At 44.3% G+C, this 26,229-nt stretch overlaps 1 protein-coding gene across 1 annotated transcript; it reads left to right on the top strand.

Moving 5' to 3' along the window:
- Positions 1–9,813: 9,813 nt before the first annotated feature.
- On the top strand, positions 9,814–13,521 carry TOB1 (transducer of ERBB2, 1). Its single transcript, XM_032321475.1, has 2 exons — positions 9,814–10,164; positions 12,070–13,521. The coding sequence occupies exon 2, from the start codon at positions 12,215–12,217 to the stop codon at positions 13,250–13,252; it is 1,038 nt and encodes a 345-aa protein (XP_032177366.1). The 5' UTR covers positions 9,814–10,164; positions 12,070–12,214; the 3' UTR covers positions 13,253–13,521.
- The last annotated feature ends 12,708 nt before the right edge of the window (positions 13,522–26,229 follow it).

Here is a 26,229-nt window from a genome sequence, read left to right on the forward strand (position 1 = left end):
TCCAATTACCACTCTCTCTGCATCATATAGAACTTGGCATGTAGTGTCCATGTTGTCATTACTCTAAAGTGATCCATGTTTCAGCTTTGATTTCCCGTTTCGCTACAGGTCACAGAAATCTTGGTTCTGATTTCCTCTTTAATGCAAAAACTACTGCAAAAAGTGCTTTAAAATTGCAAATGGATAGATTTTCTTTTCTTTCTTTTTCTTTTTCTTTCTTTCTTTCTTTTTTTTTTTGGCTACATTTTTCGTTGATTTCTCACATTAAGGCTCTGTGGACTGTTTGGGTCAGAAGGTTTCTACTCTGGGCAATTTATGGAAATCTTCTTTGTGATCTACTACACAGGCAAATTTAAACTTCTCCACGGATGCTTGAAAAGAATGTCTGTCCTTGGCAAGTCCTACAAGAATACAGGTATCTCGTAGACGACCTGCTTCTGAGTCGGGGTTTCGTACGTAGCAGAGCAGCTCCCTCCCTGTGATCTATTGAAAGTCAACCCTCAACACAAGAGTTTGTAAAACAAAATTAAAAAAAAAAAAAAAAAAGAGAATACAGGTATCTACCGAATCAAGCGTGTAACTCAAACCTTTACTTTTTATCTAATTAATAAATCAATTTCTGCTTATGATTTAATTATTTCCTTCTGATTGTTTTCTTCACTCTTAACTTCTGGAATTCCAATTTTGGTCATTATTTAATCTCCTAGAGCTCTGCATGTCGCTTAGTATTTTTTCATATTAACCGTAGTGAGACTAGAAGAACAGTGACTTAACTTTAGAATCCAAATGCCACTGGGCATGTGAAGTCATGTGGTGATTCATTGTGTAAGTACTGCCCAAGCGACACATTTTTAACAAGTTAAAAAAACACAGCATACATTGGGAGAAACATGCTGGGGTGCGAGTGGCCGAATAGCAGAAGGCTGAAATTTATGAAATGGAAAAAGTCAGTTCAGCCAAATATTTACGAAGCGTTCTGTGAATGGCACAGGCACAGGGAAGTGGAAGGTTCTGCCCTGCCCTGGTGGCCACGCAGACCTCTTGGAGAGCCAGGACCTGCACTGATTTTATATAGTTAAGTAACCAAAAGACAGCACAAACTTCCCTGCCAAGTGAATGGCCCAGGCATCGAGTGTTATCACAGTCCAGGGAAAGGGCAGATGGAAGCTGTGAACACAAGACTGCTTATGTAGAAACCTACCCCAGCTGCTTGTAGCCAAAAACACTAGATGCCTCTTAGGCACCCTTAGGTTCTCTTGGCCTCACCTTCTTTCCTTCTAATGTCTCCTTCCAGGCGCCGCACAGGCTCTGGCTAACTTCTCGCCGCTCAATCGGACAGCTTCCCAGCTCACCCTGTGTCACTGGCCTGCTGCTTCCCAGTTGACATGGAGGTGCAGGACCCCGCTTGTTCTCCAAGCGATTTCACAGGCATGATCTCGTTCGATCTTCACATAGCTCAGCCAGAGTTACTGCTTCCATATGTCAACTGAGGGCCAAGGCTCCGTGCAGCCGCACCAGGCTCATCCTTGGCAGAACAGGACTTAAACACAGACGCTCTCTTTTCCAGTTCCTCATGTTTCCACTGCACTTGGCTACCGCTGAGGTAGCCACAAGGTGGGTGCAATGCTGGATACATCCTATGTCCGCACCTGAGTGTGCAAAGGCGAGAGGGACTATTTCAAGTAGTCACCACTCAACAGGGTGATGGGGCAGAAACATCAAGGAGAAAGAAAATTGAGTAAAGTCACTAGAATTGTTGTTGTTGCTTTTTTAAAGCACTGATAACCTTCAAATCGAGCCAAATGCTAAAAAGTCAAACAATAGATAAGAAATCAAGGTTCTAGGGGTGCCTGGGTGGCTCAGTGGGTTGAGCCTCTGCCTTCAGCTCAGGTCATGATCTCAGGGTTCTGGGATCGAGCCCTACATCAGACTCTGCTCAGTAGGGAGCCTGCTTCCCCCCGCCTCTCTGCCTGCCTCTCTGCCTACTTGTGATCTCTCTGTCAAATAAATAAATAAAATCTTAAAACAAACAAACAAACAAAAAGAAATCAAGGTTCTGCAAAGAGGTGGAAGACTTGTACTCTGAAAACTATAAAACATTGATGAAAATAATTGAGGGCCATTGAGTGGCTCAGTCAGTTAATCGTCTCCCTTCAGCTCAGGTCATGATCCTGGGGTCCAGGGATCGAGTCCTGCTTTGGGCTCCCTGCAGGGAGACTGCTTCTCCCTCTCTCTCTCTGCCTGCTGCTCCCTCTGCTTGTGCTCTCTCTCTGTGTGTGTGTCAAATCAATAAATAAAATAACTGAGGATGACCCAAAGAAATGGAAAGACATTCCAGGCTCATGATTTGCAAGAACAAATGTTGTTAAATGTCTATACTACCCAAGGTGATCTACACATGTAATGCAATCCCTACCAAAATACCAACAGTGTTTTTCACAAACTAGAACAAACAGTCCTAAAATTTGTATGGAGCCACAAAAGACCCCAACTAACTGAAGCAATCTTGAAAAAGAAAAGTACAGCTGGAGACATCACAATTCTGGACCTCAAGTTACATTACAAAGCTGTAGTCATCAAAACAGTATGGTACAAGCACACGGGTCAATGGAACAGAGAAAATCTGGAACTAAACCCACAATTATGTGGCCAGTCAATCTTTGACAAAACAGGGAAGAATATCAGATGGGGAAAAGATAGCCTTTTCAACATATGGTGTTAAGAAAACTGGACAGCAACATGCAGAAGAAGGAAACTGGACCATTTTCATACACCAAGTACAAAAATAGATTCAAAATGGATGAAAGACCTAAAGTGAGACCTGAAGCCATAAAAAATCCTGGAAGAAAACCCAGGCAATAGTTTCACTGACATCTGCTGTAGCAACTTTTTGCTAGATAGGTCTCTGGAGACAAGGAAAACACAAGCAAACATAAACTGTTGGAATGACGTCAAAATAAAAAGCTTCTGGGGTACCCGGGTGGCTCAGTGGGTTAAAGCCTCTGCCTTCGGCTCAGGTCATGATCTCAGGATCCTGAGATCGAGCCACACATTGGGCTCTCTGCTCAACAGGGAGCCTGCTTCTCCCTTTCTCTGCCTGCCTCTCTGCCTACTTGTGATCACTGTCAAAAAAAAAAAAAACAAAAAAAACAGGGCGCCTGGGTGGCTCAGTGGGTTAAGCCGCTGCCTTTGGCTCAGGTCATGATCTCGGGGTCCTGGGATCAAGTCCCGCATCGGGCTCTCTGCTCAGCGGGGAGCCTGTTTCCCTCTCTCTCTCTCTCTCTCTGCCTGCCTCTCCATCTACTTGTGATTTCTCTCTGTCAAAATAAATACATTAAAAAAAAAAATCTTAAAAAAAAACCCAAAAAACCAAAAAAACAAAACAAAAAAACCACAAAAAAAAAACTTAAAAATAAATAAATAAATAAGGTGGATGAAAAGTACAAGGGGAATATAGTCAATGATGTAATAACATTGTATGGTGACAGACAGTGACTACACTTATCCTGATGAGCACTGAGTAATGTCAATAGAACCGTCAAATCACTATGTCTTACCCCTGAAACTAATACGACATTGTATGGCAAATCTACTTCAGTAATAAATTTAAAATATTTTTTATGTTTGTTAAATACAATTGTTTTTATACAGAAGAATTGTTAAGAACCCACATGCTGAGCAACAATCAAAGTATTCTAAATCAGCTAATGCAATCCGAATCAATGATAATTATGACAATGTTGAGTGTCAGGGGGAAATAGAAATAATACAATGCTGAATGCGCTGCAGGATACAGATCTACAAATGTGGTAGAAATTCATTCATAAAGAATCAGAGCAGGATGCTTACAGTGGTTATCATCACAGCATGGTGAGATGAAAGGTGATCACTATTTTATCCGTGTTTTCCAAAGTTTCTACAATGACCATTTTTTTGTTTGTTTGTTTCTTTGTTCAAGTAGGCTCCATGCCCAGCATGGAGTCTAGTGCAGGGCTTGAACTCATGACCCCGAGATCAAGACCTGAGCTGAGATCAAGAGTTGGATGCTTAACCAGTGGGGTGGCTGGGTGGCTCAGTGAGTTAAGCCTCTACCTTTGGCTCAGGTCATGATCTCAGGGTCCTGGGATCGAGGCCCACATCGGGCGCTCTGCTCAGCGGAGAGCCCGCTTCCCTCTCTCTCTCTCTCTCTACCTACTTGTGATCTCTCCGTCTGTGTCAAATAAATAAATAAAATCTTAAAAAAAAAAAAAAAAAAAAGAGGTGTATGCTTAACCAAATAAGCCACCCAGACACCCCTCCAGGTTTTATAAGGAGAAAGTCTAGATAATATTCAGACTAGATAAATTTTCTTTTTTTTTTTTTTTTTTAAGAATCCCAAGTTCAGGTTTCCTTAAAAGATGTTAAATCAGTGTTTTCGATGAGAATATGTTCAGCTATAAGTCATGGAGCATTTCATGTGGGTTAAAAAGTAGAGTAGAGCTAGGTAGTCACTAGCTTTGGTTAGAGCCTATATCTAGAGCTAGGTAGTCACTAGCTTTGGTCAGAGCCTATATCTCTGTGATTATCTTGCATCATCTTCTTGCATCCTCTTCATGGTGCTAAAAAGGCAGCTGTAGTTCCTGCTATCAGATTCATGTTAAGGCAGAAAAAAAGGTGGAAATTTCCCAGTGGTGATTTTTTTATAATGGTGCCAAATTCATTGACATTCCTCCCTTTAGAAGTGGGGAGGGCGTCTCTGTGATTTTCTCTTGACTCTAGACAGGCTTATGATTACTTCCACCAATGGATATGGCAGTAGTGGTGCTTTGTGACTTCTAAGGCTTGGTCAATAAAAGGCCATGGACCTTTCATGTCCTTCTCTTAGAATGTTCGCTCTTCAGAGATCCCCCCCAACACACACCCTTGGGATGCCTCCTCTCAGAACCAACTGCCATGCTATGAGAAGCCCAAGCCACAGGGAGAGTTCAGAGGCCATTTGCAGATGTTCCAGTGGACAGTGCCCTGAGCCCAGCCTTTGGTCATCGCAGCCCAGGTGCTAGACAGATTAAGCAAAAACGCCTCCAGATTCATGCTGTTCAACTCAGGAGCCACTGACCACCTGTGGTTATTTCAATTTACATTTAATTAAAATTAAATGAGAACGTTAGTTCCTCGGTCACCCTGGCCACCTTTCCAGGTCTCAATAGTTACATGTGACTCGTGGCTATCCTATTGGACAATATAGGTACAGCAAGTTTCTATCATTAGAGAAAGTTCTATTAGACACATCTGCTCCAGATGATTCTTGAGTGCTTGAGCCTCCCCCACCGCCGGCTGAAGCTCCAGATGTTGTGGGGCACAGAAAAGCCATCTGTCCCCTGCACCCTGTCTGAATTCCTGACCTATAGGATCCCAGAACACAATCAAATGGGTGTTTGATGCTACTAAGTTTTGGAGAGTGTGTTATGTAGTAGTAGCAACTGGAATAAGTTCCTTTGATAAGAAGAGCAAAGCTTTCTCAGAAACCATCCCAGCTAACTTCTGTTTATGTCACATTGGTACAGCAGTGTCACAATGTCACCCTGCTGCAGTGAAGGCTGGGAAAACATGGAGTTGGCTCTTACGGTTTTGTGCATGGGTCGGTGTGTGTGTGTGTGTGGGTGTGAGCGTGTATTTTCTTTCTCAAATACCATATATATATATTTCTGGACCATGTATCTATTGTATAAACTAGAATTTGGTGTACGTAATTCACTTGAGTAAGCACAGCTGCATAATAGAAGCAATCTATGCTTTAAGTTTATGTATTATTACAATAGAGCACTTTCAGTTTTTCTTAACATAGTGCACAATAGGTGAGATCTAGAATTCATATAGTTAAAGCATTCTGATATTATTAATCAATGTAAATCAATTAATGTTCTTGGTATGCAGACTGTTGCGAACACTGTTTCACTCCCAGAATCTGCAACTACGATCTCTTCCTCCTTGGCTAATGGAAAGAAATTCAAAGATTTGGCTTGGATTTTTGTTCACTGAGATAATAGGGAGTTAAAAAAAAATAATGAGTAAGCAAGTTATAAGGACATGTTCTCCTATCCGACCAATTCCTTCAGTGGAAATGCTTGTTCCAAAGATTAGTGGGTTTATTCAGTGTTATCTAGTTATTTTTCAATTCCAAATATCTGTGTACCCATCTTTTAGAGAATGTGTGGCCCTCCTTCACTAACCCCTATGAGAAGCCGTAGGAAACCACACTGAGGTTCCATTAGTCATAAATGTGCAACTTTCTTTGAAAAGTGTTTAGGGGAAAGTGGGCTTACTTGGTTTTTAATAAGTTAGTGATTAGTTTATAATTGCTCCTTGCCAATAATTTAAAATTTTCTACAGTTCAGGTTACATGACTGTCCACAAGAAATCAACGACATTAATGACAAAAACATTATGCTTGTTATGTCATCTTTCAAGTAAAGATACAGGGCTGATTCTCTAGAATTGAAACAACCCTTAGTAGGGACACATTAGGTGATGGTGACTCTCCTATAATCCTCAGTTTACAAAGATACAGAATGAAAATTCGAAGGTTTAGGTTTAGGATACATTTGTCAGAAATCCAGGTGTGAATATGTGTGTGTGTGTGTGTGTGTGTGTGTGTGTGTGTGTTTATGTGTGAATGAGATAATAATTCAGAGCACTTTCAAGAATCGTGTTTCACAATAATATTGAAACACATTCGTTTACCAAACAATCATAAGCTTCAGTGTGAGGCGCTGCTCTAGTAATTAATTGTGTGGAACACAGGCAGGGAAAGGCAAAGACTGTGATTTTCAGTGACTATTAGTTGCCCACAAAGAGAAATTCCTATTGTTGTGATACCACTCAGAGCCTCATATCAATGCTTTTTTTCCCCTCCATAAGTCAAAATAATCATTTGGCAATCCAGTCCCCTGTGCAGTTTCAAAGTAAATGTGAAATAGTAACAAGTCATCAAGGGGCCTTTAAAGATTAAAACTTGGATAAAGGGAGTTTTATTCATATCCTTGGAAGGATATGAATCTGGTTTCCCTTTTACTTGCAATCTATATCTTTAAAACAACTACATTGTTTACCTTAGGGGCACTGAGTTTTAAACGTGGAATTTTTTAATTGAAAGAGATATTAGAGATTATATAATCCAACCCCTTTTTGTAGGTGAGAGAACTGAAGGTTGATAGAAATAGATAAAATTCAGATCTTCCAACACCTGCCCTTCAGATGACATGGGGCCTCTGTGTGTTTGTGTGTGTGTGTGTGTGTGTGTGTGTTCATATTTGTTTTGAAACATTCTCATACCCTTGGACTAAGCTGCAATAACTCATACATTTTTGACGTCTAAATTTTTTTAAAAAAATTCAATTTACCGCTATCGCTAATTAATCAGAACCTATCAGATGTCTGCTCTTGAATTTTAAGCCTGAGATTATAGATTGGGGACGTTCAGAAAAGAGAATTTGTTGCCTTCCCTTTGAGAATTTGTGGAAAGTATAGATAAGGTTGACAAAATTACAATTCATCTATCTTTGGTTAGACATTTTAATCTCAGCTGAGCCTAATATACTCCTCTAATTATAGTGATATACTTTCCAAATTACAAATCAAGACACATGGCCAAACACAAGGTCCTGCAATGCTGGGTGTTTGGTACAGCAAATATTATTTGCCTAATGGTAAGAGAAATTATGCCTTGGGGCACAGGAAAGATGAAATGTTTCTCTTGATAGGCCATTCCCAAAATATCCTATCTTACTTCTTGTAATTTCTGCCCTCAACTAATTATAAAATTAAAAATAACTCATTTTAAAATAACAAATGGAGTGGATATTCATTTTAGAAAACAAACAAACAAACAAAAAAAAACGACTGAGCAAAAAGTAGTAAACACTGAAAGAATATATCTTGATGCAGAGAAACATTTAACTTAAAATGTTTCCAAAAATAAAATAAAATAAAACACATCCACACTTTCGCAATCAAATCCCACTTTTCCTTGTTACAAAAAAACCCAAAGACTAAAAAAATCGGAATTTAAAGAGTCTTTGAGTAAAACTTGAATGTTCTTAAAACACGCCACCTGAGCTTTAGGAATCCGTGCAATAAACAGGAAATCGGCCACCTGACCACTCCCACCCTCAACCCATCGCACACACCCTTTCCTCCTCCTCCGGCACACATCGGGGACTTTAGATATATCCCCTATTGATTGGGTTCCTTCTAAAGGGGAACAGGGGGAGAGGGCGGAGGCACGAGGGCATGAAAGGGTGGAGAAAAAGGCTACGATCGGATCTCGCATCCCTAAAGCGCAAAGCCTCTAGGCCTAACACCTAAAGCGGGTGCGTGTGCAAGAAGCACAGCTGGTCTACACAGCCGGCTCCGCGGACACCGTACACCGCGGGGAGTTGCGCTTTAACTTCCTTAGAGCAGGTTGAGAGTGCAGGCCCCACAGTTTTAAGAGGAAGGCGGAGCCCCAACTGGTGTTTTTCCAGGAAGCACTTCTGGAGTGCAGAGCAAAGGGAGGAGAAGGCCAGCGCTGGGCGTTTCATTCATTGCTCCTCTCTTTCCCCTTCCACCCTTCCCTCCCCTTAGACTTTCTCTCCCCTTTCCCCTGGCGCGTTTGACGTCGGTCTCCTGGATACCAGACAGCCAATCGCCTAGCTGCTACGGGAGAAGCGCGGCCAATCAGGCGTCGTTGCTACCTGTGAGCAATATTTTTAGCAGAGAGGGACGCTCGGTTCCACGCCCAGGCAACTTCGTGTCTTTCTCCGCCGCAGGTTGTGAAAAGGGGCGCTCACCGGCCTCCCTTGAGTCCCTCTCGTTCCGCGCTCCCTATTTACCCGCTCGTAGTTCAACCGAAGAGCATCCTAAACGCACCTTCCAGGAAGGCACCGTGTGTATTGTGTGTATTGATGGTAAAGGACACTTGAAATACACGCATGTATATATACACTTAGATACGTACGCAATTTGGCACGGAGGCCTAGGCTAGGACATTGGGAACAAAACGTGGTTCTTCTTACAGTCTCAGGCCACCCCCACGTCCAAGTTGCTGCCGGGTCGCACGGGGAGGTAGTGATGTGGGATGCGGAGGCAGTTAAACTGTCACCCAGGCGGGAGGTGTGGCCAGGTGGAGTCCCTTCCCCACCCCCAGCCTAGCACGGCCGCTTTGGGTTCTGCTGTTGCCACTCTCTGGGTGGCAGTTGGCCTAGGCCCCGGAGGTGATTAATATTCAATTAACCGGGTGCGGGTGCACGAGTCCCGGTCACACAGTTCGCCCTTTCTCTCAGCTCTCCCGGGTGCACTGGAGACCGATTTGGTAGCTCGTCCACGAGTGGGATTTTCCTGGGCCACAGTCCCACTCGGGTAGGGCATTTTTTGTAAACTGTCCCCTCCCTCTCGAGGCCTCGGGCTCTTCTCCCCGTTGTTCCCCGCCGCTCCGCCACCTGCCTCGCTCCCCTCCCCCCTTCTCTCTGGGGCTCTCCTCCAAGACCAAGCGTCAGCCGCCCCACCCACCATCGTCGCCCTCACTGGCACTTCTCTCCTCCAGTCCCTTTCCTAGTTTTCTCTTAGTCCCGCCCACAGTGCCGCCAGGACGTCGGTTCATTGGCCGTTGTGGAGCCCGAGGGGTGTGGCCTTACGTACGGGGCCCTCCGCCGCCCGTGGGGACATGGGCAGGCGGGACCTGGCCAATGGCGTCGAGGGGCAGGGCAGGGGCGGAGCCGCCGCGGAGGGTCTGGGGTGAGGGGCGGGAGGGCGGGGAATAGTTACGCGGCCCCGAGCTGTGTGACGCGAGGCGGGCGCGCGCGCACCCCTACGGGAGGGGATGGGGGCGGGGAGGAGACTATAAAACGAGAGGCGGGGCGCGCGCCGCGGCAGAAGGAGCGAAGCTCTGGCCCGGCGCGCAGTGGTCGTAGTACGGGGATGCTGGGCCGGGCACCGGGCTGTGTGGAGAAGTGAGCGCGCTCGCCTGACCTGTCCCCGTCACCCCGAGCCCCAGGGGGCGAGTTCCCGAGGCCCGCGCCGAGGCCCCCGTCCTCCGCCCGGCGAGGCCGTCTTGCATTCAGCCTGCTGTCCGCTGCCGATCCTCCCGAGCCCCCGCCCTGCCGCCCCTTCTCCCCCGCCCCGCGGCCGGCTCTGTGGTGGAAGCAGCCCGTAAGTATCGAGGGGCGGCGGGCGGGGTCCGGGGACCGAGGGGCTCCGGCGGTGTCGAGCCCCGGGCCCTCGGGGACGGCGGATTCGCGGCCCGGGCGCAGAGAGGAGCGGCTCCGAGGGGAGCGGCTCCGAGGGGCCCCAGCGCGCCCGGGACCTGGAGGCGGGGCCGGCAGGCGCGTCGGGCTCGGCCGGGGCCGGGAGGGTAAACGGGGAAGGGCTGCCCTGGCCGAGCTGACCGGGAACCGGGGGTCGGGGCGCCGGGGAGGAGCGGCGAGCTCGAGGGAGACCGCGGGGTCCGCGGGGCTGGTGGCCGCCGGGACCGAAAAGGGTGCGGGGGAGCCGGTGCTCCCCGGGCTCTGGCCGGGTCCCAGGAGCCTCGGGCGGGGGGCGGGAGCGGGAGCGGCGGGTCAGGTTACGGCGGGGGGAGGGGAGCGGCTGACCCGGAGCGGCGGGCGCCCCGACCTGCCCGATGCCCGGCCCCGAGTAGTTGCTTTGCCATTTCTCGTGGCCTTCCTCCTCCTCCTCCTTTTTGGAGGAGACTTGTACTCTCCTCTCCCCTCTCCGTCTCCTCCTCCTCCTCCTCCTCTTGCTGCTGCTGCTCCAGCGCTTGGGCTCCGAGGGCTGTGAGCAGAAATCTAATGAGACCCAACTGGCTGTTTATGTAATTCTTCACACTCCTGTCTTAAGGCGTTGCTTTAAAACTACCTTCGGCGAAGCCTGAATTTCGCTCGGTGGCACCGTCAAGCGTTTTGGCTTAATCAGCTGCCTCTGCCGGCGCTCAGGCTTCGAGCTTGCAAAGTGTAGTTTGAGGGCAGCCAGGGATCCTTTTCCCTTTGTCACCACGAATATGGAAAATGGAACAGATGGATTAATACCAACTTGATTTTTAAAACGTCCTTGTAAATCAACCTCAGTGTACAAATAGATCCCTTTTGCAAATATCTTCTGTTTGCCCTTGATCTTTTCTTATCCCCACCCAGTGCTGATCCAGCAAACGTTTAAAGGTCGACCTTATCGTACAAGCCTCTCCGGCGGTCCTCTTATCGTGAAGGAGGGAGGTGGTTTTGAAAATCAGAATAGAACTCAGAAACCCTGGCCTTTAAAGAGAAGAATCAATAGAGTTTTGAAATTAATTGTTGCCTTTGTTACATTTGCTGCCAAAGAGGTATTTTCTGATTTTGAAAAATACACACTGAAAAGAAGAGAGAAGCTCGATTTTTACATTGTATGCCCTTACATGTGTATTTAAGACGGCAGCTATGTAGGATAATTTGGTTCATAATTATCCTTCACTAGGATGGCAATTCATTTAGCATTTAGTATTTTTAATTTTAGCATCATGTACTTTGGAAATTAATTTTCCTAACTTCTCCAGTGTCTGAAGGTTTAATGATAGTGCAGATCTAAGGAGCATATATACAGGATGAACTGAAATACAGAATTCACTCCTAAATTAGTGAATAGGAATATGATCGCTTTCTAAAACTGGTATAAATGTGTGTGGAGGTAGGTGGATGGGTGTGCGGAGTTTCCAATAAATATTCTTTTGAGAACTGAGGGAAGAAACACACTGCATATGCTGGAGATAATATAGATACAGATATATATCTATATCTATCTATATATATATTTTTTAGAGTTGTATTCAGAAAAAAAAAGTAAATAATAGGATTTTAAATACATTGTTTTAACTGTAAATCCAAATTGTCCTGTGAGATTTTGAACTTTAATAAACAATTTTCTATTGTATGTTCCTTTATTTTGTGCTGATTATATTTTTCTGACTTTCAGCCTGTTAGACTTTTTTCAAAAGTAAAATTACTCTGGGGGTAAGAAGAGGTTGTGGGACTTAGATTTCTCTTATTTGGACATGTTTGTTTTTGTTTTGTTTTGTTTTTCTTTAAGGAGCAAGACCACTGAAGGTGAAGGATAATCTACAAAGTACCAGCACTTTGAATGAAAATTTGTTTCTCTGCCACAAACTGAACACTTTTGTGTGCGTGTGTGGGGGGAAGTTGAAACACAAATCTCACTTTGTGGCATAGCAGCTATGCAGCTTGAAATCCAAGTAGCACTAAATTTTATTATTTCATATTTGTACAATAAGCTTCCCAGGAGACGTGTCAACATTTTTGGTGAAGAGCTTGAAAGACTTCTTAAGAAGAAATATGAAGGGCACTGGTATCCTGAAAAGCCATACAAAGGATCAGGGTTTAGATGTATACACATAGGGGAGAAAGTGGACCCAGTGATTGAACAAGCATCCAAAGAGAGTGGTTTGGACATTGATGATGTTCGTGGCAATCTGCCACAGGATCTTAGTGTTTGGATCGACCCATTTGAGGTTTCCTACCAAATTGGTGAAAAGGGACCAGTGAAGGTGCTCTATGTGGATGATAATAATGAAAATGGATGTGAGTTGGATAAGGAGATCAAAAACAGCTTTAACCCAGAGGCCCAGGTTTTTATGCCCATCAGTGACCCAGCCTCATCGGTGTCCAGCTCTCCGTCGCCTCCCTTTGGTCACTCTGCTGCTGTAAGCCCTACCTTCATGCCCCGGTCCACTCAGCCTTTAACCTTTACCACTGCCACTTTTGCTGCCACCAAGTTCGGCTCTACCAAAATGAAGAATAGTGGTCGCAGCAACAAGGTTGCACGTACTTCTCCTATCAACCTCGGCTTGAATGTGAATGACCTCTTGAAGCAGAAAGCCATCTCTTCCTCAATGCACTCTCTGTACGGGCTCGGCCTGGGCAGCCAGCAGCAGCCCCAGCAGCAGCAGCAGCCCTCCCAGCCGCCACCGCCGCCGCCGCCACCGCAGCCGCAGCCACAGCAGAAAGCCTCCGCTCTTTCTCCCAATGCCAAGGAATTTATTTTTCCTAACATGCAGGGTCAAGGTAGTAGTACCAATGGAATGTTCCCAGGTGACAGCCCCCTAAACCTCAGTCCTCTCCAGTACAGTAATGCCTTTGATGTGTTTGCGGCCTATGGAGGCCTCAACGAGAAGTCTTTTGTAGATGGCTTGAATTTTAGCTTAAATAACATGCAGTATTCTAACCAGCAATTCCAGCCTGTCATGGCTAACTAAAAAAGGAAAAAAAAAAAAGAATCCTACAAGTTAAAATGCACGGGCCCAAGGGGGATTTTTTTTTCACCTCCTTGAGATTTTTTTTTTTTTTTTAAGCTTATAGTAAGGATACATTCAAGCTTGGTTACAAAAATAAAACCTGCATCATTTTTCATTTGCCAACCAAGCACAAAGTTATTTTATACTGACTGTATATTTTAAAGTATACGCTCAGATATGGCCTCTTACAGTATTTAAGATATAGCAAGGACATGGCTGATTTTTTTTTTTATAAAAAATTGGCACTAATAAGTGGGTTTATTGGTCTTTTCTAATTGTATAATTTAATTTAGTACAAAGTTTGTAAAATATCAGAGGATATATATATTGTTTCTACGACACGGTATTGCATTTATATCTTTTTACTACAGTGACCTGTGACAGCAGCAGCTTCATGTATTTTTTTTACTGAAATTGTAAAGTATCCATCTTAAAGACATCAACTATTCTCAAAATTGTGTACAGGATATTCCTTTAGTGGTGGAATTAAAATGTACGAATATTTGCTTTTTCAAAAAAATGTATTTTCTGTTAAAGGTTTAAAGATTTTTGCTATATATTATGGAAGAAAATGTAATCGTAAATATTAATTTTGTACCTATATTGTGCAATACTTGAAAAAAACGGTATAAAAGTATTTTGAGTCAGTGTCTTACATGTTAAGAGGGACTGAAATAGTTTATATTAAGTTTGTATTAAAATTCTTTAAAATTAAAAACGCTTATCGTGGTCTTTGTTTTGAAGCCTTGGCCAGGAGCTCCCTCTGGAATTACGATGTAAATGCTAGTGGTTGTCGAGAGGTCTGACTCCCAGAATCACGAAGAAGTGGTGGAAAAGCCATTGTACTGCACCAGATAGTAGCAGTTGGCCACGTACAACGTCTTGTCAAAACAGCGCAGCCTGACCAATGCTTGGGATGGCTTTATTTACATATTTTTAAGCTACTCGATTCAGCCCACATCTGTCTCCCTGTGAATAGGAATGGTTAGACTAAGTCTAGGCAACCGTGTTTTACGGCATGTGTTAAATTGTGTTGTGCTGACATCTAAAAGTCCGATGATGAAATTCACTCCTGTAACCGGAGAGGATTTATTTGAAATGTATATGGGAGACCACTGGATCGGTTTTCTGTTTCTGCATGGGAGATGAATAGCTCAGAAACCTTGCTAGGACAAAGCCGCCGACCTAACTAATTTTTAAAAAGAAGATTAGGTCTGTTTACTAATCCTTACACTTAAAGTTCAGTCATATTTAGCTGGAGAATTTATGATCAAAATCTGCTCAGGATAGGGTGCTAAATGTTGGTATTTGTGTGTGTTTCCCAGTAAGAAAGTTTTTCTTTCTTTTTTAAATACAATTGTTCTGCCAACCTGCTGCTTTGGGAGAAGAGGGGAAGGTTCAGAGGTTACTCACCTGTAATGTGTCAAATTGTGGCCTGGTAGGGATGGAATTTTTAAAAAGTGATGAGTTGGAAGTAGGAGACAACTATTTTTAAAGTAAAATGAGTCACTGTTTAAATGTCCATTGGTAGTGTTGACATAGTATGGGTGAGAAAATTGCCTGGAATTGGAAGGAAACTACATTTATAGTAAGGAACCAGCACTGTCTAGGATACTGGTGAAATAAATTTGGTCTTAAATGAGTTTTTTGGACACCAGTGTACAAAAGCCTTTTGTCTGCTATCCATGCAGTTTAGAGCAATAAAAAGTTTTAAGGAAACAAGCACTGGGAATAACCGAGCTGAGCTGTTTCATCCACTCCATGGTGAGGCCTTTGTCCTTGAGTGGACAGAATGAGGCTATGAAGAAGTACTGGGATAGTGAGTGGAACAGGCAGAGAGCTGGTCTGCCAGCATTATCAATTATTTGCTTTTGTGATCCCCAAGTCTGAATGGCTGTAAGAACGATCATAATGGTTTTAAGCACTAGTTCCTGCTAGAGACTTCGGGGTGAAGTTATCATAGGCTTAACAGATAATTGCCTTTTTAGAAAGACAACATGCTCTTTCTGAAAATCAGAATTAAAGCAGCTAGCTAGTAGGTACACAACAGAATTTGTAACAGTCTGGAACACTAATACAATCAGATTTTAAACAATTGAGCTTAATGTAAATATGAATATCCTCCACGTCTTAGGGATGTGCATAGTGCCAAAAGATTGGAGAAATGTCATTTGCTATGTTTGTTGGCTTGGTGCTTGAATCTTGTTTGGTTTCAAAAAAATCCATTTAATTAGAGCTTGGTATTCTTGAGGACTTTTTTTTTTTTTTTTTAAGGATTTTATTTATTTGACAGAGATCACAAGTAGGCAGAGAGGCAGGCAGAGCTAGAGAGGAGGAAGCAGGCTTCCTGCTAAGCAGAGAGCCCGATGCGGGACTCAATCCCAGAATCCTGGGATCATGACCAGAGCTTAAGGCAGAGGCCTTAACCCACTGAGCCACCCAGGCACCCCTTGAGGACTTTTTTTTTTTTTAAAAGAATGAACTGTTTTCATGTCCTTTTTGCTCATTAGGAAGGTGTTTTAAAAGTTTTATTTTATTTCCAGTTAACATACAGTGAGTTAGTAGGTTCAGGTGTACAATACAGGGACTCAACACTTGCATACATTACTGGTACTTATCACCAGTAATTCCCATCGGTTATTTCATCTATTCGATACCCTGCATCCCCCCTCTGATAATCATCAGTTTGCTCTCTATAGTTAAGTAGAGTCTGTCTGTTCCTTGGTTTGTCTCTCTCTTTTTCCCCCCTTTGTTCTGCTTCTTAAATTCCACATATGAGTGAAATCACATCATCTTTGTCTTTCTCAGGACTGAGTTCTTTCACTTAACATTATACTCTAGCTCTATGTTTGTCGTTGCACATGGCAAGGTTTCTTTCTTTTTATGGAGGAATTACATTCCATAGTGTGTGTGTGTGTGTGTGTGTGTGTGTATCCATTCCTCAATCGATGGACACTTGAGCTGTTTCCATAATTTGGCTACTATAGATAATGCTGCTATAAATGTCAGGGTGCACATATCCCTTTGACTTTGTATTCTTTGGATAGATAGCTAGTAATGCAATTGCTGAATCATAGGGTACTTCTATTTTTAACTTGAGGAAACTCCATACTGTTTTACAGAGTCGCTGCACCAGTTTTACATTCCCACCCTGAGGCTTCCCCTTTCTCCACATCCGTGCCAACACTTGTTTCATGTGTTTTTTGATTTTAGCCCAGGAATGGGAATTTTTCTTCTTAAGATTTTACTTTTCAGTAATTTCTACACCGAGCGTGGGGCTCGAACTCACAACCCTGAGATCAAGAGTCATAAGCTCCACTACTGAGTGAGCTAGCGAAGCATCCTCAGGAATGGAAATTTTTTTAAAAGGTGCTGCTTTTTTTTTTTAATTTAAATTCAATTCGCCAACATAAAGTACATCATTAGTTTCAGATTAGTTTCAGTAGCATTCAGGAATTCATCAGTTACATATAACACCCAGTGCTCATCACATGACACGCTGTCCTTAATGCCTGTCACCCAGTTACCCCATAACCCACCTACGTCCCCTCCAGAAGCCCTCAGTTTCTTTCCTGTAGTTAAGAGTCAAAAGGTGTGGGGCATCTGGGTGGCCTAGTGGGTTAAGCCTCTGCCTTTCGCTTGGGTCATGATCTCAGGGTCCTGGGATTGAGCCCAGCATCCCAGGATCCAGCCCCACGTAGAGCTGTCTGCTTGCGGGGAGCCTGCTTCCCTCCCTCTCTCTGCCTGCCTCTCTGCCTACTTGTGATCTCTTTTTCTCTCTGTCAAATAAAATTTTTTTAAAAATCTTAAAAAAAAGAGTCAAAAGGTGATTTGCTTAGCACTCCTTAATAGAGCCTTAGAAAAGCTTACTTATATCTTGGCCCCAAATCTTTTGCTTCTCACTCTGCTACCATGTTTTGGTTCCTTTGTGGAAAATGTTTTGGTTGATGATTTGATGAGTTATCGTTTTTGTTTTTTTGTTTTTTTGTTTTTAAGATTTTATTTTTAAGTAATCTCTAAACCCAGCAGCCCTGAGATCAGGAGTAACATGTACTACTGTCTGAGCTAGCCAGGTGCCCCTGATGAGTTAATTATCTTCATAGGTCTTTCCCATTGTTTTCACTTCTGTAAATATGGACACTACGGCAGCCCGATCCTGGTGTCCCAAATACTGCCTTACAGATGGCATAGGTTGTTGATGAGTGAATAAGTTGGTACTAAAAAGTAGCTCGTATACATTGCTAGTTTGACTTAAAATGTTCTTCTAAAGAAACAAAGAGTAAAAAAGGCTTCTTCTTTCTTTAAATGGTCCTTTGAAAAATAAAAAATAAAAAAAAATAAAAAGTAGCTCTCTGGGTTTCAAATATTCCTCTACTGCCCATCTTCTCTAAAATCAGGTATATTGTCAAATCTCCTTTGAATAGCTTCAACCTATATTAGATAACAAATGTAGGCCTTCAGTCAAAATACCCCCTTAAAAATAATGATAATCTTTATTTACTGTGATTAACTTCTTAGTTTTTGAAGGTGAAATTAAAGGTGCCCTGAGTTTAAAATGTTCTGTGTTGGTGTTAATTTCATTCTCATATACATGGCTTACATAAATTTTTTAAAAAAAGATTGTATTTATTTATTTAGTGTTGTTGAAAGTATTTAATTTTTAAAAATTTTTTATTTTTATTAACGTATAATGTATTCTTTGCCCCAGGAGAGGATTTTATTTATTTATATGACAGAGAGAAACACAGCGAGAGAGGGGACACAAGCAGGGGCAGTGGGAGAGGGAGAGAAGCAGGCTTCTGGTTTAGCAGGGAACCCGATGTGGGGCTCGATGTGGGGCTCAATCCCAGGACCCTGGGATCATGACCTGAGCTGAAGGTAGAGGCTTTAACCCACTGAGCCACCCAGGTGCCCCTCTTTTGTTTTGTTTTTGTTTTTGTTTTCTGATATGAGTTTAGGAAGATACTATCTTCATGTTTAATGAAACTTAGATTGATATCTGTGCATATAACTGGAAAATTAGTCCAACACTTCCATTAAAGCCGTTTTTAAAGAAATGCTTTTAATCATTTGGTTAACAAATACTCACACAGCACTTACTATGTACCAGGCACAGTTCCAACACAGTTTACAGAAGGGGAGCTCAGACAGTTAACTCACCCATGATTGTATGGCCAGTAAGTGGCAGACTTGGAATTCCAACTCAGTAAACTTCCAGAGTTTATGCTCTTCAAGTCAATGCTTTGTTCCCTGGGATTAGTTGTTCTTCTGGTTTGAAGTCTGGGGAATAAGACTATTTTTGATGTATTAGCCACATGACTGGTAAAATCTATAGGAGCATTTGTGAGAAGAGCCTAATGGGAGGGGCTCTTGGCCATGCTTAGAAGTCATGATGATATATTGGGGGAGATATTTTATATTTCTGGTGGCCGCATGGAAATGTTTATAGAAATCATTCAGTCAGTGCTTTAATTTTGTTGATTTTCTTAATTCAATTGTGTAAATTACTTCTCTCCTTTTAGAACCACTGCATGATTCCCTCAGACAATCAGGACTGTAGACTTAGTGGCCCCATTCCTTCTAAGTAAAATTGTAATTGTTGGCCTCCTAGAGCTGTTTTCACATACATTTCTCACCTGTGCTATTGATAAACACCAAAAGGAAAGGTCAAGTCAGTCACCAAAATAGTCTTCCAACAATGTGTTCCCTAGTACCTATGATCTGGTTCTAAGTTACTTGAAAATACATGATTTCTGTATGTATAGATGTGATACATGGTCTTCTTACCCTTATTTTAAAACATTAAGGACATCAAATGACCTCTTATTTCAAACTGGTTCTGAAAGCCTTCCTTGAAAAAAATAAAAATAAATTTTGGTTTAAAAAGTCACATTTTAAAAGCATAGCTATTGTGGGTGAACTCACATTCCCATTGGTGTTGCTATGAGTCTGGGGACATGTATACACACTGCACAGTGGGGGCACCTGGGTGGCTGGGTAGGTTAGGTGTCCAGCTCTTGGCTGGGCTTAAATTATGATCTCAGGGTCATGGGATAGAGCCTCAAGTCAGGCTCTGTGCTCAGTGTGGAATCTGCTTGTCCCTCTCCCGCGGCTTCTCCCTACACACATACACACACACACACACACACACACACACACACACACACACACTTTCTCTCTCTCTCAGATAAATCTCAAAAAACAAAACAAAAACTGCACAGTAAACAGAAGAACCCATTTTTTAATGGCTCCGAATAATTTTGGTAGTTTCGATGTGGATTAAATCTTGTTATACTGGGTGCCAATCTTTTAGATTTGGAGATAGTTAGAATTTGATTGGACCAAGTATTTGCTGAACCCTTGTCTGGGCCTTTTGAACTTTAGCTTGGGCTAAAAGTCATCTTTTTAATGGAATGTGAAGTAATAAATGTCTACTAACCATTTCTTAATATTTGGGGTTTAAGATTTATATTTTAGAAGACTTGCTTTATATAGAACCCATAAGTGGAGCTTTGAGATCACCTCACAAATCCTAGAAGAAAACTGTGAGGGGACAGTTCTTGTGTGGAGGCTATTTGAAAGGGAGTCTAATTCCTTCCTTAAGCATAGTAAGTGATCTGGCTCTGATGACTCAGTTTCTTCATCTGCAGAATGGGTAGGGTGGGTTCCGTGTATTTCCCTAGGCAGTTCGTGAGGTGCTAAACCCCTAGCTATGAAGAGCTGTCAGTGAGGTCATGGAACATATGTTCTGAGGGGTTTACAGTAGTTAGAAGCCATGAAGTCCAGACTTTGACCCTCAGTTTGTTGACCTTTGAAATCGGAAATGTAAATGCAGACCCCCAACCACCTTTATTATAGTGACATTTTGTTGTCCAGGCTGTTATTTGCATCCACAGAGAATTAAAAACTCTACAGCAATATTGTAAAAGCTACTCTATCCATGTTTCAGTGATAAATAGCACTGAGTGTGTGTGTCTGGTTTTGAGGCACTGGTGGGGAAACCGTGTTTCAGCATTCTTTTTCATCCAATCAGCAAGTTGATTTAAACCCAGAACACAAGTTAACGTTCCTTTTGAGAGCAGCCAAAAACGTGGCCGAAGTGTCCATGCTGTTGTGAAAAGTATTGAAATGGTGGTTGCTATTTAAACAACACTGGCCTGGGCATAGGAGTTAAAGGTAGCTCTGGTGAGAGGTGTGTCCTACTACAGAGAATGGTGCTAGCTTTATTTTAGTGCAGGTAGAAAAGAAGAGGAGGTTTGCTTTACAGAAGGGAAAAACATTGAGAACTTGGAAGGAAAAACACATTCTGCCTGGCATTATGAGTACTTTACTTCACTGATAAAATATGACCACTGTGCAGAACAGAGAACAGGTGTAAAATATTTTTAGACAAACCTTGGCATATATTGTAGGTCCCTTCCCTTCTGTCTATACACCCAAGTCTTTCAAAGATAATTGTGGAAAAACCACATTTACCAAATAAGCTAGACCTTACTTTTATGGTTTTCAGGTACTAATGTTAAAACTAAACATAAGCTTCCTTCCCAGCCACCAGGTTGCAGCCGGTTTCAAACACTGGGGCTCCGTGTGCCCTTGTACAGATCTGGAGCTTCCTTTTCCTTCCTGAGCACTGTTGAGAGAGCTGGGGGAACATGGCGCCGTGGCCCCTTCTGGAGCATGCGGGAAGAAATGTGACAAGCATGGACATGGCAGCACGCTAGGTTGGTTTATAGCAAATGGGTATAAATTGATGCCTTCTGGATACCGATGGAAGGGAATGTTGGATTACCCCTTCTGTCGGTATGGGTTATGAAATGGAGTCACGTTGTCCGTTTTAGCCCGGATGCTCCATGACACCAGCTTGGTCATTCTGGACACGTCCCCTCCTCTACATGCAGGTGCCCCTTTCAGTTGGCTTTTCCATGCTACCTACCCCCACCCCCCACCCCAACCATCCATCAGTTAGTTCATTGCTAGAAAGGATGAAGGTTGGATTTTGATTTGTTCTGTAATGGGCACGCCTGGTCTTTTCCCACTCTGATTATCCAGATCTGCCTACTGACCCCAGAGCTCTGTTCCCAAAAAGAACACTCTGTGTCTTTTAAACTACTTGTGAACTTGGGAAGTTCCAGTGGAGCTCCAGTGGCTTCCTTTCTGCTAACTCCTTTCCATTTCCAGGAAACGTGATGGGATCTCCAAACCACTTCAGTCCAAAGCTTAAGACAGCTGCAGTCCCTGGGCACTCTTTCTAGAAACTGAGGTGTCACCAGAGGAACTACCCAGTTTTCAGAGGGCTATAAAGAATCTTACATGGGGGACGCCTGGGTGGCTCAGTGGGTTAACGCCTCTGCCTTCCGCTCAGATCATGATCCCAGAGTCCTGGGATCAGCCCCACATAGAACCCCACATCGAGCCCCGCATTGGGCTCTCTGCTCAGCAGGGAGCCTGCTTCCCCCTCTCTCTGCCTGCCTCTCTGCCTACTTGTGATCTCTCTCTCTCTCTGTCAAATAAATAAAATCTTAAAAAAAAAAAGAATCTTACCTGGGACATGTTATCTTTCTGAATTCTGTGATAGAGTGGGAGAAGCTTCTTTTGTTTTTTGTTTGTTTTCTTTTGTAGCTTAGGAAGAAATGTTTTTTGGGAGGAGACTTGCTTATTATCTGAGCCACAAAAGTTCGAAGAACTTTTTGGATTCTGTGTAAAGGGAATAGACAGATGGAGGTGAGACCTTACGTCCCCCAGGAGCCTCTGCCTGAGGAGAAGGATCTGGCAGCAGGTGGTCTGTGAGGACACACGAGGGTGTGTCTCCTCTATCTGTCCCTCCTACAGGATCTGGGAAAGGGGAGAGAACAGGGCAGGGGGAGCCTCTGTATACCCCGCATTGGGACTTGTCCTGGAGATCAGTTCCCCTTAGTGGAGGCTTTGCAGAAGTCCGGAGACCCAGGACAATACCCCTAGTGCGGACACACCACTTTCCTGACAGCTGTGTGGTTTTTTCCAGACTTGGAAGGAGGGTGGCTGTACCCGTACCTTGCATGCTGCCTCTTTGAGTGATCATGACTTTGGCATTATCTGGACTCGGCAAGAATCCAGAGGGAACAACCAAAGTCAGAAGCTCAGTAATAACAACCAACGCTTTGTAGTATTTACTACGTGCTAGATAGTGTTCTAAACACTTGTACGTTTCAACTCCTATAATTTCACAAGAGCCCTCTGAAGGCTGTGCTGTTTCCCGCATTTATACATAAAGAAATGGAAGCAGGGAGCTTGTGATGGATATGGCTAGGGGAGCCAGGACTTGAGCTGTGGGATTCCGTTTCCAAAGTCTGCAGTCCTTCCCCATTACCCTGCATGGCCCTCAATTACTCAGGGGATGTTATCCAAAATGCACTTTGCACGGAGCTCCCCGGGCACGCCCAGCGTGGTCCTAAAAGGGGTGGTTTGCTCAGCAGGCCCCACCTCATTTTAATATCACCTGTGCTGCGAAAACCCAGTGGAAGAGACTGTGAGAAGTGGAGGGTCACGGGCTAGTAGTGTTTATCCACATCACTGCTGCCATCTGGGCACTCAGATTCTGCAGAAAATCACCACCGGCTCTACCCACACCCGAAGTCTACAGTCCTGGGTTTTCCTCCTACTTAGGGCGGCACAAGGGTGAGGCTGACTCAGTAGCTGCTCTGGGGTCAGATTCCACTCAGGTCCCTGGATTGCCTCAGACAGAGGGAGATAACATTTGAACCAATCCCCGTGTCAACCACTCAGTACATTTATTGAGTATCTACCGGGTTAGGTACTCGTGGTGATGCATAGAAACCTTTAGGACCTTTCAAGCAGCTTACGTTCTAAGGAAAGATAACCCACACGCCCTAATGACCAGACACAGGAGAATGTGGAGGTATGAACAAAAAAAGGAGTGCGTGTGCCCGTCTGAGGGATTCTAGATCGCAGCGGGAGTTACCACTTGAAGAAAGGGTCGTGCAGGGAAGCCCGTGGTTCCTCCCAGTTCCAGCCTCAGTGGCAGAAAAACCTGGTCCTGGTTCTTTTTCTCCATCGGATGTGTCCACAGCGGGAAGAATGTGTGCTAACCCTTGAGGGAAAAAGCCGAGGAAACCAGAACGAGAGGCTCGGCTGCCAACCCATCACTCCCAGGAGAAACTGCCTTGGACTTTGGGTATTTTAATTTTTTTTTTTAATTGTTCCGAGTTTTGAACAGAAAGACACTGTGAGAGAGAGCTGGTTTAGAACTCTGTTCATCAAGCCCAGGGGTGGGATGGGGATGTTAGGTAAGAAGTCCAAGGGAGGGAGGGGTGGTGGTCAGCGGCAGCCGGGGAGGGGCGGTTCTTTTTATTATCTTCTCAAGATGCTTATCCTGGAAACCTCCTCAGGCTAGAAGCTCCCTCTAGGGGTCATTGCATTTGTGTTCCTACCTTTAGAGACAAAACTCTGTTTTTGTTAAGTATCCGGGTTCACAGCAGGTAACACCCTCCCAGAAGCTGGTGTTGGTGGAATGCACGTGTTCACTGCAGAAACTCAGATACCCCCAGGCACTCCCACCTGCCGTCTGCCATCACCACACTCTACTCCTAGCCAAGGGAACCAGTCGTTTCAGAGCTCAACGGTTCCGTTTTCCAGTTTGGCTTTTTGGACGCTTACAGTATCTTCCAGTTTGAGCATAAATCAAAGAATGGGGCTTTGAAGAAAAAGCTTAATATAAATCCAAGCCAGAAATGAACAGCCCCAAATAACTTTTCTCCTGGGTCACTCTCCCTGGGTAATGCCCTTCCCCAGGCTCTCCCAGGCTCCCCCAGGCTTCCTTTGTGGCTGAGCACTCTGTCATCCTCTGAAAATACTGCTGCAACCTGGCCAAACCCCTTCACGTGACCTGCGATGTTCAGAGAGCCTCACTTCTCTAAAAGGAGGATGTATCTTGCTTTGAAACAGAAAACACCAGTGTCTGATCCCTGTCTCACCCCACTTTCCCCAGCAGGGACGGAGGCCTGGGCCCCTCAATTTCCCCTACAGAATCCTTGGTAACTGCTAAGAACTAAGTAAGAATTTTCTAGAGTAGTGCAGAGGCCTCATTAAGCCTCCAAATAAAATTATTCCCAGTAACCCTGCGCAAGAAAGAAAATGGGCTTTGGAGGAACACTTTGAACTGAATCCCAACGCACCCTTGAATAGCCATGTCCTGCTAAACTTACTCATCCTCAGATCTCCTATCTGAAAAGTCCTGCTTGTTACGGGCAGTGTGTGGATTATGTAAGATACAGAGCGCATTAAACCTAATCCTCTTCCCTGTAGGGAATCACCGGAACTCTCCACTCTTCTGTGAGATGGGGCTTGAACCCCTTGTGCTCCCCCCCCTCTTCCTGTGGCTTAGCCTCAAGGGCATGGGCTCAGCCTTCTTAGCAGAGGACAGCTGGCCTTAAGACATGCACTTGCAGGAGAATCCTATGCAGTGACACTGCCCTGTGGATTAGCCTGAAGAAGAGAGGAAGCAGAAGTGAGAGGAAACCATAGGCACTGTTCTGTGTTGGAAGATGGTGTACATTCATATATTTTTTTAAAGATTTTATTTATTTTGGGGCGCCTGGGTGCCTCAGTGGGTTAAGCGTCTGCCTCCGGCTCAGCTCAGGGTCCTGGAATGGAGCCCCGCATTGGGCTCTCTGCTCGGCGGGGAGCCTGCTTCCCCCTCTCTCTCTGCCTGCTTCTCTGCCTACTTGTGATTTCTCTGTCAAATAAATAAATAAATAAAATCTGCATAAAAAAAGATTTTATTTGTTTTGAGAGAGAGAGAACACAAGCAGGGGGAGAGGCAAAGGGAGAAGCAGGCTCCCCGGAGAGCAGCGAGCCAGATGCGGGCCTCGATCCCAGGGCCCTGACATGATGACCTGAGCCAAAGGCAGACACTTAACCAACGGGCCACCCAGGCGCCCTGATGCTTAAATGCACGGGCTTTGGTGTCACATACACCGACCTAGACTTGGTTCGCTGCTTGGCCAGGGGCCTTGGGCAAATGATTCAGTCTCTGTGAGCTTCAATTTCATCATCTCTGAAATGGAGAGAATACTAAATGGGCGCAAATAATACACACCTGCCAGGGTTGTGAAGCCTTAGTGAGATACTGTGAAGATTGTGAAGATTTAGTGAGATACTCTACGAGCACATATTAGGTGCTGTTAACGCTTAGTGACAGAGATGACTCATCCCGTCGCCAGGCATCTAACTGGTAACACCTTCGGGGGGGGGGGGCATGGGTCACCAGGTGTGTAAGTCTCCCTAAGGCTGCATTGTGCTCACCAAGGAAGACCAGTGTTTTCCTCTTCTTAGGATCATGAGGTGAAATTGTTGGTTGTGATGATTGTAAGGATTGCTTCAAGTCTGAGTCATTTGGTCACATCAAGACTCCAAGGCCTTTACTCTTCTATTCTGTTGCCCCTTGTGGTGCATTGGGATGGGGCGTGATGCTTGAGACAGGAGGTCGGTGAGAGCCCAGCTCCATGCCCTGAGGTTCTGAAGCCAGGAATGAAGGATTGGGAAACGCTCCCAGGGCCTCCATGGACACCATTACTCAACACCATTACTAGACTTTGTTTCTGCTTTCTGGTCTCTGGCTGCACAACCTAGAGTCTCTCCTTCTTTCTTCTCTCCCCTCCTCTCCAGCCGCCTTCATCCTGGACTCTTCCTTTGTCCGCCGAAGAGAGTGCATCTGTTCTTACTTCGCTGTCCAAGGGCAGCTTTGGGGAAAGGAGCCTGTTCTCACGTCCGGGTTCTTGCTCCAGCCATGGGCAGGAACAAGAAATAGCAGGTATCCACAGTCAACTGGAGCAGCCAGGCCTGGGACTGACTTTGCTATTATTATTCCATTTTGCAAATGAAGATGCTAAGGCCCAGGGACAGCCCGTGTGTGAGCCCAGGCAGTCTGACTCAAGGGCCCA

Source organism: Mustela erminea, chromosome 18, assembly GCF_009829155.1.
Source record: "Mustela erminea isolate mMusErm1 chromosome 18, mMusErm1.Pri, whole genome shotgun sequence".
Lineage (NCBI taxonomy): Eukaryota > Metazoa > Chordata > Mammalia > Carnivora > Mustelidae > Mustela > Mustela erminea.

Coding starts and splice junctions, on each gene's coding strand:
- TOB1 (XM_032321475.1), top strand. CDS start 12,215: ATGCAGCTTGAAATCCAAGTAGCACTAAATTTTATTATTTCATATTTG.